Genomic DNA, 12,904 nt, shown 5'->3' on the forward strand with positions numbered 1-12,904 from the left:
TAAAGATATTTAAACATACTAATATTGATAAAAAATTTTTGACTGGTACAGATTATTTTTATTTAAACAAATAAAAATTTATTGTTGAAATTAAACATACTAATGGTTAAATGTTTAAATTTTTATTTAAACAATTAACATTGAAATTATTTTGATGTACAGATTATGTTTAAACAATTAACAATTAACAATTAAATAAATGTTGATGTACATATTATGTTTAAACAATTAACAAATGTTGATGTAATTAACAATTAACAAATGTAAATGTAATCAAATGTTGACGAATTAAAACATAATTTAATAGATGTTAAATAAATATACATGTTGATGTACAGATGTTGAAATAATTTAATAAACATGTTGATGTACAAATGCTTAAATGTTTAAATAAAACATAATTTAAATAAATGAAATTATTTATTGTTGAAATTAAACATTTAACTGTTTAAATAAAACATCTATTAAAACATCTATTAAATTTAAATAATGAAATTAAATAAAACATAAACAAAATTTTAAAATAAAACATCAATAAAATATCTATAAAAAATTATTTAAAAAAATTAAATAAATAAAACATTAATAAAAAGTTAAATAAAATTATTTTATTTTTAAATTGAGACATTTAAATTTTATTAAATATAATACATAATTAAATAGTAGAGGGTCAAAATTGTCATTTTCCCATCTAATCCAAACAGTGATTAGTCCCTCCAAAACAATCCCACCCCCCAGGACAGGATAGTCCCCCATATGGGGGACATGGAGTCCGGCCGGACATGGAGTCCGCCGGATTAAAAAAAAAATCAAACGACGGATAAGGAACACTATTTGGATTGTAATCCAAATAGTGGATAGTCCCCTCCCAATCCCCCAATCAAACACGCCCTCAGGGTGCGTTTGTTTGGACGGACTGGATAAGGGGGGATTGTAATTCATTGGACTATTAGTCCTAGGATACATTGTCCCGGGACTATTTGGTTGGACTAAATTTGTATCCTATGTTTGTTTAGTCATGGGATAAAATGTTTGGATTGAACTATTTTTAATTATCCAATGTTTGTTTGGGATATTATGGAGTACGATAAATGTTCAAATGACTATTTTATCCTTTTCAATTATTTACTAAGTAATAGCAATATTAAACATAACTTTAATAGTTTAATTATTTTTAACTAGATTAAATAGAATTTTGTTTTATTCTATTTTTTGTACAATATTTTAATTTTTTAATTTATTATTTTCAATTAAATTAAATTTATAATTTATAATTTATATTTTTTATTTAATATATAATTTTAAATTAACGACAATAAAAAAATTTTATTTAATATATAAATTAAATTTTCAACAACACTAAAAAAACTTAATTTATAGGGCCATAATTTATAATTTATTATTTTTAAATAAATTTAATTTATAATTTATATTTTTTATTTAATATATAATTTTAAATTAACACTAAAAAAATAATTTAATTTAATATGTAAATTTAATTTTTTAACAACACTAAAAAAATTTAATTTATAAGGCCATAATTTATGATTTATTATTTTTAATTAAATTTAATTTATAATTTATAATTTATAATTTATAATTACAATTTTTTATTTAATATATAATTTGAAATTAACAACACTAAAAAAATAATTTATAAATGTTCAAAAGACTATTTTATCATTTTTTAATTGTTTGCTAAGTAATAACATGGAGGGTAAAATGGACAATTCACAAAATAATCTCATGGATACCAATCCTGTGGTTTCTATCCCACCCTCCCCCATGGGATAGGATAGTCTCATATTTGTGGGACTAATAATCCAGGGGGACTATTAATCTAGAATTAAGAAATGAAACAAACAATGGACTATTAGTCCGATGGAACTAATAGTCCAATCCCACCCTCTAATCCTTCAAAACAAACACACCCTCAGGGTAATTTGGGAACTTGGTAAAAAGTAATTTTTTAGCTTTTTTTCAAGTTCTTCCAAAAAAGTCACTAAAACAGTTAAAAAATCAAAAAATTAGTTTTTTACAAATTTCCCAAAACACCCTTCAAATGGAATGCGCACACAAAGCATATGGTTGATATAAAAAGAGGAAGTCTAACAGCAATTAGGTGCAAGGAAAGTATATATTATTTTCTTTTAGTGAGTGTATATAAATTGTTTATAAAAATATCAACTTAATTTAATAATCATAACATAATTTTTTGTATTATTTAAAATTAAATAAATGATAAGCATGATTTAAACCATGTTGTCTATTTATTTACAAATAAATACAATAAAATCATTGGGTACTATATAAAATTAATTTTATTTCTTTCATAGAAGATCTATTAATAGGAGCTTAAAAATTAAACGACACGTCATTAAATTGGACTATTTGATGACCGATCAAACCAGAACTCTTCAAATGAAGAGAAACCAATTTCATGTACTAATAAGTTTCTTGAAACAAAATAATGATCTATTATAAAGAAGTTCAGTAATTGTTTATTCATTTATTTTTATTTATTTATACTATTTAAAATGAAGTTCCTGTTAAAAAAAATTAATGTGTTGAGTAAACTAAACAAATTATAGAAAAATTTGAATGGTCTTTTTTAATTTTTTGTTAACGGGTACTTTTTGAAAACCAATATATTTAAAAATTAAAATGAATTAGTTAAAAAAATAACTTAAAAAGTGACAAACCAAACACAACTTAAAAGGAATGCATTTTTTTTTTTGGAAGGAAGGCATTGAGGGTGATATAAATCATTAAATTCTTGCATGCTAGGTGGTGCAAAGTATTGTATTGCATCCTAGCCAAGGCACGTGTGGATTCAGCACCACAACATGCAATTGCCCACTCTTGAAGCTCTGAGATTGCTTTTTTATTTTATTTTAATATTCTTATAAAGATTTCAAAATTAAGAAAATTGCAATTCAATGAAGCAATGACCAAAAAATTATATTTTTATGACAGTGTAATTTTTTTTTGTGTATATATGGTGCAAATTCATTTATGCTATTAGCGTAACTTTTCATGTGCGTCAAAGTTGTAACAAAAATATCCTTATTTGTAATGTAATTATTTTGTGACTTTTTCGTCTATTTGTAATTTGTTCTTAACAATTCATAATATTACTTAAAAATGATATTTTAGACATTTTGTATTGTTACATTAAATTTACGGAAGTGATTGAGACCCCCTTTCCCCATCACCTCACAAACACGTGGGAGTTAGTGATTGGAGAGAGAAAAAAAAAACTGGCCAATCATAAGCCAGAGGGGGTCGTGGGGGTGACCCCTGAGGGAGTCCGGATTATTTTTCATGATTAAAATATATATATTTTTTTAATGAATAAATTACAAATACATTTCATGAGGTTTGTTTAAAATATGAATTGCTCCCTGTGGTTTGACAAATTACAAATACCTCTCTGTCAGAATGTTTTATTTAACAAAATTAATTAAAAAAGTAAAATTTCTGACTATCCACCTATATAATAATAAAATTATCTGGATTATTAATTAAAATAAAATTTTAATATTATTAAAAATTGTTAATTAGCTTGATAATTTATTAATAAAATGACCTATTTGTTATGAAATTAAAAATTTTAAGGAACATAATATAATTTTTAGAATCACATGGGATAATTTATAATTTAAGTAAATCTCAGGGTGTGTATTTATAATTTACCCTTTTTTAATCTATTTTACTTAACAAAAACAAACAGATAGTTTAATTGAAAAAAAAAATCAAACAATCAAAGTTTAAATTGATAAAATTAAAATTTTATGATTTATTTTGTTGTAAGGTTTTAAATTTTTATTTTTTGTTTTTTTAATTTCCCAAAGAATAAAAATCGTCCTCTGTTTTGTTAGGACGCGTTTGGCTCAAGAAAGAGATATATGGCATTGGCTTCCCTACATACAACGTCCATTTTTTGGTAAATAACTTCCAACTTCCATTACAGGGACCAACTTTCATTTCGCTCTCTCTCTCTGTCTACAATAAACTCGGAGATCCACACGTTCCTTTCAACTATGATGTCCTCCAACAGATTCAATTTCATGGTAATCATTATTTCACAAACCCATATCATATATATATATATATATACGTTTCATACACCAAAAATGTCCTTCTTGTGCCTTTTCACCTTGAAAACAGATCAATTTTGTATAAAAAAATTGAAATTTGTTGTTTTTGATTGGTTATAAAACGTGGGTATTGTGTTGTTGGTTGATTGCGAACACGAGAACTGTGCTGTGAGTGTGTTTTGCGTGTTTTTGGTTTCTGGGTTTTGCTGAGCTTTCTCTCTATTCGCAGAGACGAGTTCTGGGTGTGTTTCAGTGTCGAGGAAGAGGAGGAGAGAGAGAGATTAGGGTTGTGATGGAGAGCACATTGAGGAATGGTGAATCGGTGGCTGACATGGAAGATAAATCTGGTGTTGGTGGTGGTGTTCTGGACGCGTATGGTGAGGATAGTGCCACGGAGGACCAGCTCGTCACCCCCTGGACTGTCACTATCGCTAGGTGATGATACTACAATTCAATAGTTAATGTAAATTTTTTTTTTTTGGTTGTTTTTTTGGCTTTATTTTTCACTGTTCTGATCTGCGTTTTGTTTGTTTTTCTCAATTTGAGGCTATTGCTAATGGGTTTTTCTTAATACACTATTTTGAAGAATGGGTTTGTGTTAGGTAGTGTGGATATGCTAACCATTCGGCTATCTCTTGTAACATTTTTTATCATGGTAAAAATTATAATAATTATGGATGTATCTTATTTTAAGGTGAATCACGTAAATATATATATATATATATATTGTGCGTATATGCATGTGATTTATCTTTCTTGTGCGTTTGTTTGTTTATGTGTTTCGTGATTTATCGATCCTGCTTAAGGGTTATGATTCCAGTTTGAGAGTTCAATGTATCTTCAATATACTCTGTCTTTTTGTAGCTATGTCTTTGTTTTGTAGTTAAGGGCCTCAGCTTTATATCTTTTATTTTTGTCTATTGTGCTGATTTTTGCTTTTGTTTTTGCTTAATTTAATTCTATTGTTTGATGAGCATTTGTCCTTCTCACATTGTTGTATCTTTATTTTACTAGTTTGTGAATGTGTGTATAAGGAAATTAATTCAATATCATTCTATAATTTTAGACGCTTAGGATAATTTTGAATTTCATCGTTTAGATCTGTCAATACAAGTGATATTTTGGCAAGTTGTTCATTATGTTCCATATTAGTTCTTATTTTTTTCTTTCCAAGTTTCTACCATTTCTGTAGAAACTATTTGTTCTGTTCTTGATGCCTTTTGCGTCCAAGTATTTCTTCGTCAGAGTTTTTATATATGTCATTTATTTTCTAAGATTAGTTCCTTTCCTTAATTTTAATCATGTCAGTCTAGAAATTTTAAAATGAGACACTTTTTCATAAATTCTTTTTCACCTACTTACGTTTATTTAGATCACATTCCTTTTTTATATTCCAATAAGTTTTATTAGTGATATAGTTACCAAAGTATCCCTAGTAATATTCATATTTATAATGTGGATATTTCGTGATGTAAATGTTCACGCCATCAATGTGAATGTTAACATGTGTGAATATTCACACTGCCAATGTAAACATTCACACGTTAATATGAATATTCACATTGTAAAATATGAATGTTCACATTATTAAAATGAGAATTAGGATTTGGTAGATCAAATATTTAAATAATAAGACTTATTGAAATACAAGAATATCTTATAAATTAATTGGGATACAAATACTTGAAAAAAGATTTTCTAATAAAACTCTCATTTAAATTTAGGTATATTTTAGCTTAAGATTTAGTTGTCATGGAAATCTTGATTCAGATTTGATTTAAAATGGCCAAAAAGATCATTCTTGAAACCATCATTTATCTTGATATTTTTGTTCCACAATAGATTCTATACCTGCATATTAAATATAAGTAGCCTATGTAACTGTGTATAAAAAGCCAATTATCTTACTCTATATTTTATTATTTTCTCTCTTTTCAAGATAATCTTGGTGTGGAGATCATCGAATCTATGGCTGCATTAGTATTGGGGAAATGTATCTAGTTAAATTCTTCTATATAATAAATCAAACGATAATGCTACGTAGCTCAAATTTTGTGGCTCAAAAGTGGCTCAAATGGCCAAAACGACGTCGTTTTGAGTACAAAACAACATAAAAATGGCCAAAACGACGTCGTTTTGGCCATTTGAGCCACTTTTGAGCCACAAAATTTGAGCTATGAGACATTTTCCTAAATCAAAATACTATTCTGACACATTTATATAAATCAAAATACTACTCTAGCACATTTATACAAATTTGTATAATATAATATAATGAACTGATTGACAAATTGATTATGTTAGATTAGAACTTGCAAAACACTCAGACATGCAACTTGTCTATTTATCTCTGGTCATTTAAGGCCATTGCAGTTCATTCATTAGATTTTCAAGAATTATACAGTCTTTCATGGTTTTATTTTTTTACTTCGAATGTTGTACTTTTTAACATTTTTAATATGCTAATTGTACTAAAACATTTATTTCTATAAGTTTGCTGATTGAGTTTTTATTTACTTGTGTGCAGTGGCTATACTTTGTTGCGCGATCCTCACCACAACAAAGGGCTTGCCTTCTCCGAGAAAGAGAGGGATGCCCACTACATACGCGGCCTACTACCCCCATCAATTTTAACTCAAGAGCTTCAGGTTACCTAATAAACATTGCCTTAATAGCTCAAGCTGAGTCTAATTTTGTTCACACGGCTGACAATGTCCGCATGTATTTTGATTGGTTCAAGTTTAACTGTGTGGAGCCTACAAGTTTAAGTAAAAAATATGGAGTCCATAGTTTTGGACCAATTAGAGTGTATTGTATTGTTTACAAACTCTGTCAATGTGTGAACAAATTCATTTTCTCTCAAGCTTTCTAATACTTTTGATTAAATCACTCCATGTTTACTAGCCCAAAAAAAAATACTCCATGTTTATGATTTTCCGAATCTGGTAATCAGGAGAAGAAAGTGATGCAAAATCTACGCAGTTATGATGTTCCACTGCATAGATATGTTGCCATGATGGATCTTCAGGAGAGAAATGAACGGCTATTTTTCAAGCTTCTCATTGATAATGTCGAAGAACTGCTCCCAATTGTGTACACCCCAGTAGTTGGTGAGGCTTGCCAGAAATACGGGAACGTTTTCAGGCGTCCTCAGGGTCTTTTCATCAGTTTGAAAGAGAAGTATGACCATCCAATACCTATTCAATTCCATACTCTTTTAGGAAAAAGTCTAGGATAACAGAAACTGATCACAGAATCGGACACAACCCTCTCATGTGAAAGGCTTGTATTCGGTTCTGTGATTGGTTTCTGTGCAAGTAGAAGAACTGCTCTGTTAATGGAAGTTAGATCAAATGTGTAATCTTTTTCATTTTTTCCCCTCCCTCCTCCTGCTTAGGCATGTTTTGGGCTGGGCATCCTTTGTTTTTATTTGAGTAGAACACACAACGGTAGTGACTATTGGCTGGGCATCCTTTGTTAATGGAAGTTAGATCAAATGTGCTATCTTTCTCATTTTTTCCCCTCCGTTCTCCTGCTTAGGCATGTTTTGGGCTGGGCATCCTTTGTTTTTATTTGAGTAGAACTCACAAGGTAGTGACTATTGGAGTTTGCAGAGGGAGGATTCTTGAAGTGCTGAAAAACTGGCCCGAGAAAAATATTCAAGTTATCGTTGTAACTGATGGTGAGAGAATTTTAGGACTTGGGGATCTCGGATGCCAGGTAAATGTGCCCTATCCCATTTGCTTAAATATTCATGATCAATCTTTGAATGATGAGTTTGAAAAACTTGTGTGTGTGTGTGTGTGTGTGTGATTGATTGAAACATTTGAATGTTGCAGGGAATGGGGATCCCTGTTGGTAAACTCTCTCTCTATACAGCACTTGGAGGAGTCCGTCCTTCAGCAGTAAGTGCTACTTAAAATTTTCATTTCTTTGTTTGATTAATCTTCAGTAATAGTTTTAGTTTGTCCTGTTATAGTTTAATGATTAGTGAATTCTTCGGATTTGGCTCAAATACTGCGAATAACTCCGAATGAACTTTCTATATGTGTATCAAATAATCAGGAATGACAGGATATGATTCATTTTGATTATCAAGACACAGTTTTCTTCATGGTATTTTGAGTGTAGATATTAACCATATGAATTCGTCGTATGCAGTGCTTGCCTATAACCCTTGATGTTGGCACGAACAATCAGAAGTTGCTGGACAATGAGTTTTATATTGGGCTCAGGCAAAAGAGGGCAAGAGGGCAGGTTTAACAATTATCTTTTCTTTTCTTCCCCCTTTCCTTTTTAGGCAATGTTACGTCTTATGTCTGTAGATTTTGTAATTTTCTGTCACATTGAGTTGGGTTTCATTATTGAAATTTAGGAATATTACGATTTTCTGCACGAGTTCATGTGTGCAGTTAAGCAGAACTATGGGGAAAAAATCCTCATACAGGTCAGTTTTCAGTACCGTCATATTTGAGTTTTGCTTATGTGCTTTATAATTCTTCTAATATTTTTAACCATAATATTCAGTTTGAAGATTTTGCAAACCACAGTGCATTTGAGCTTCTGGCAAAATATCGCACAACCCATCTGGTCTTTAATGATGACATACAGGTAGCATAGTGAGAGGTTTTGACACCTGGAAATTGTGTTTGTTTTGTGAGAGATTTTGTAACTTTGCTCAATTTCCTTCATTGCAGGGTACAGCAGTGGTGGTGCTAGCAGGGGTTGTTTCAGCTCTGAAATTAGTTGGTGGAACCTTAGCTGACCATACATTCTTGTTCTTGGGTGCTGGAGAGGTAAACTTCTTGTATCCTTAGCCTCAAGAGACGTAAACTGATGTCTTTGTTGATTAGGATGAAAGTAGTGTAAAATAAGGGTAAGAGAAGAAAATGAAAACTTTTTTGAGTTTGTTTAGCATGAAGTGCCGGAAACTACAAGTTACTTTCCTGTACAACACATATTAGCATGGTAATTAAATTTTAAATTTCTTGCAAAAACACAAGAAAATTTGAATTTATCCATATAATTAATATTTCAAATTTCTCACTTTTTCTAGCAAATTTTCCATCCTAATCAAATGCTTGTAAAAAGATATAGTTTCATTTCTATTTCTTTTCCTTTTCTTTCACTTCACTTTCTATGACTTTCACTTTCTACCATTTTCTTCTCTTTACTCAGTTTATATTACGTACTTTGTCACCTCCTTACCTGAGGGTTTACCTAGTTTAGACTTCATAGTCTGCAATATCTCTAAATCCACCATTTTCCTGCCTAGTATGAAGCATTTCTTATCATTTTTCATGATCATTTTCAGAGAGAAACGATACTATACATGCTTTTCTTTCCCCTAATTTGTCATTCTATTAACTAGTCTTCACAAATTGGACACCTGTTTTCTCGCTGTCGAGAAACTACATGTATTGACGTTTATGGACACATATACACACACGAGTGTGTGTGTGTGTGTGAACAATGTATTCATTATTTGTGACGCTATATCTAACTTTTCTCCCTTGGCAACTGAAGGCTGGAACTGGTATAGCGGAGCTTATAGCTCTCGAGATATCGAAAAAGGTATTAGCAGACTACACTATCTATCATCTCTTATTTTCTCAGCTAAGATTTCTGATCAGACTCTCAGACTGACCGTCATTTTGGCAGACAAGCACTCCAGTAGAGGAGACACGCAAAAAGATTTGGCTAGTGGATTCAAAGGTAATACGAATCTAATCTGAAATTCCTGCTAGCCAAACAACATTGTTAGTCTTTTGTTGCATCTGTCTGTGTTCTTTTTCTAGTTTTTTTTTCCCCAATTGGAATGTGTGCAAATTTTCTTTCAGGGACTGGTAGTCAGCTCTCGTGTGGAGTCCCTTCAACACTTCAAGCAACCTTGGGCTCATGACCATGAACCTGTTAAGGAACTCTTAGATGCTGTAAAGGTGAGAAAATGTTGACTTAAAAATTTCAGTGAAGATTTTTTCCTGTTAGCTCACTCTATTTTCTGCATCTCAGGCAATCAAGCCGACAGTGTTGATAGGAACGTCTGGAGTTGGGAAAACATTTACAAAGGAGGTCATCGAGGCCATGGCATCGTTCAACAAGGTCCTCTCTCTCTCTCCCTCTCACAAATATATGCATTGATGCACACCTAGCCATGTATAAGTATGTGTCATCTAATGAGAAGATTCTGACATTGATGTGGATGAATTGCGTGTAGAAACCTGTTATTCTTGCTCTGTCCAACCCAACATCACAGTCTGAGTGCACAGCTGAAGAAGCTTATACATGGAGCGAGGTAAGATGACATGCAACCTCGGCTTATTTATTATTTATTTAAATAATATGATAAATATTTTATTTATATATTAAATAATATAAAATGTGTTATATATGCATATTTAATATATAATTATATATGATAAGCTGAGCTTGATTATGGAGCCGAACTGTTTCTTCATTATCGAGCTTCAAGTTGAGCTTGAGCATGATTACTATAAATGAGTCAAGCTGAGCCAAACTGAGCTTGAGCTAGACTAATTTTCGAGCTCAATAAACAAATGAGACGAGCTCAAGCCTTGCAAAGCATGATTGGGCTCGGCTCGTTTGCAGCCCTAGTATACGAGTGCAATTGGTTGAATTGAGGTTTTGATGTGTCATACCCCATAAATCTTGAGCACCGTGTTTAAGATGAACTAAAAGAAACTTTCTTTCTGCTGCTCCATTATCTAAATCTGCAGGGTCGTGCAATTTTTGCTAGTGGAAGCCCATTTGACCCCGTTGAATATAATGGAAAAGTTTTTGTGCCCGGGCAGGTCCTAACTTGTCCCTGGAAATCTATTATTGTTATTTTGAATCATGGCTCTGTCCTTATATCTATTGGAGGCTCATTTCTACATGTGTCGTGCAGTCAAACAATGCATACATTTTCCCCGGATTGGGTTTGGGCTTGATCATGTCCGGTACAATTCGCGTGCACGAAGATATGCTTTTAGCAGCCTGTAAGTAGAAAAAATGATTTACAAAGCTATCTATTGAGTTGCATATGATATGACAAGTAAAACATCCTCACACATGGTTGTTAAGTCTTACAATTCACAATTCAATTTATACTATTGACGACAATATCCACACATAAAAACCATCAACTCTAGGAAATCTTAGGTATTGGAAAGTTGAGAAGCTCATTGTTGATACAGGCGTTGGCAAAGAATACCAATTTCTATTAGCGAAGAACAAACAGCGTGCATAATTTGACACAAAAACACAGGATTTGATTTTTTTTTTTCTTCAAATTTTTGGGCATGGGTTGGATTCAATTTACTTTGAATGGTTTACGGTTCAAGGTTTAGGGGTTTAACTACTTTTTAACTGTTTTACCTTCTCGAAACAGCGGAAGCGTTGGCGGCTCAAGTGACCGAGGAGAACTATGAAAAGGGACTAATCTTCCCACCCTTCACCAGTATCAGAAATATATCAGCTCAGATTGCTGCTAATGTAGCAGCCAAGTCATATGAACTAGGTTAGTACCTCTCTTAATGACTCAGTTGGATTTAGCAATTGCTTTTTTGGCAACTTTTTTTGTTGACTATTTTTCGTCTTCAGTAAAAATAAAAATAAAAATAAAAATTAACTTTTCAAAAAGCTTTCGACTTTTAAGTTCTACTAGACTAAACAGACCAAAAAAGTAAAAAGAATATTTTAAACACTCCACGAAAGGCAAAAAAAAAACCAAAAAAGTTTTTAAAAAATGGATTTTTAGTTGTTGCCAATGGCATGGAAAAAAACTCTCTGGTAATATTTATCAACTACACATGATTTTGTTTTTTATTTCTAGGTCTGGCTACTCATCTCCCTCGCCCCAGAAATCTTATCAAGTTTGCAGAGAGTTGCATGTACAGCCCAATCTACCGCAACTACCTCTGAGTTAGGGCATATGCACCGTGCTGTTCTTTAATCTGTCGTTGGCTTGTAGCTTTCTCCGATGGTAAAGTAGATATTTGTTTGCCGCCCGTGTGGCCATTCTTTCCACATGTCTTTCTCATTGCCAAATAGTATCAATTGTAGTAGATTAGGGGATACTGGTCTTGATATCAGGTCTCATGATGATTGTATTCATTTTTTATAGATCAAATTATAAGATGTTGTCATTGTTATAATGTCTTACATTCATATTTATGGAAGAATTTAATTGTTGTTACTGTCCAATACGTGTATGCTTTACACCTAGTTTCGGTCAGGGATGTTTGGCAAAACAGACTGCAGCTAAATCATAGCTGTAGAAAATTTAGAACCAACAAAAACTAACTCACTCACTCCATCTCATTTCTTTCCAAATTTGTCCAATTTTGAAAATTTTCAAAAACATATAATAATAATAATATAAAAGTGGATTTTTTTTGGAGATTAGCAAGGTAAAACAAACCTCCCATATTATTGGCAATTTCAAGGTTATGGGATTAATCATATCACTTCATTTAATGATAAAAACTAATCACTTCTTATTTTATGTTTATATTATACTATAGCTAATCAAACATAATACAAATATTTTTACAATATATGTATATATATATCATCCAATAATGTTAAAAAATCTGTAGCAGTTATCAAACAAGGTTTACGAGAGCTCTCCGTTTTATGATTAGGAAGTAGTGACTCTTTTGCTGATGCGTACGAAAGTAAATTAAATCTCTACAAACAAATCAATTTTTTTTGTTTGCATTAAAAACAAAACAATCCATTTATTTCAGCATAAAAATTTTATGATAAATATATTGCACATTTTCCTATACTCAGGGATGATT

At 31.3% G+C, this 12,904-nt stretch overlaps 1 protein-coding gene across 2 annotated transcripts; it reads left to right on the forward strand.

The window, feature by feature from the left end:
* Positions 1-3,881: 3,881 nt before the first annotated feature.
* LOC114261363 (NADP-dependent malic enzyme) lies at positions 3,882-12,305 on the forward strand. 2 transcript variants are annotated; one of them, XM_028201638.2, is made up of 19 exons: positions 3,882-4,073; positions 4,330-4,535; positions 6,628-6,748; positions 7,054-7,280; positions 7,715-7,820; positions 7,940-8,005; positions 8,262-8,357; positions 8,476-8,547; positions 8,628-8,711; positions 8,798-8,896; positions 9,627-9,674; positions 9,762-9,815; positions 9,941-10,039; positions 10,113-10,202; positions 10,318-10,395; positions 10,838-10,912; positions 11,008-11,098; positions 11,491-11,619; positions 11,935-12,305. In XM_028201638.2, exons 1-19 carry the CDS (start codon positions 4,044-4,046, stop codon positions 12,021-12,023), a joined length of 1,860 nt encoding a protein of 619 aa, XP_028057439.2. In that variant the 5' UTR covers positions 3,882-4,043; the 3' UTR covers positions 12,024-12,305. The 2 variants fall into 2 exon arrangements, with proteins under 2 accessions (XP_028057439.2, XP_028057440.2); XM_028201639.2 differs by lacking the exon at positions 10,838-10,912 and having other exon boundaries at positions 3,887-4,073.
* The last annotated feature ends 599 nt before the right edge of the window (positions 12,306-12,904 follow it).

The sequence above is a fragment of the Camellia sinensis genome, chromosome 13 (genome assembly GCF_055761805.1).
Source record: "Camellia sinensis isolate YWXY chromosome 13, ASM5576180v1, whole genome shotgun sequence".
In the NCBI taxonomy this organism is placed as follows: domain Eukaryota; kingdom Viridiplantae; phylum Streptophyta; class Magnoliopsida; order Ericales; family Theaceae; genus Camellia; species Camellia sinensis.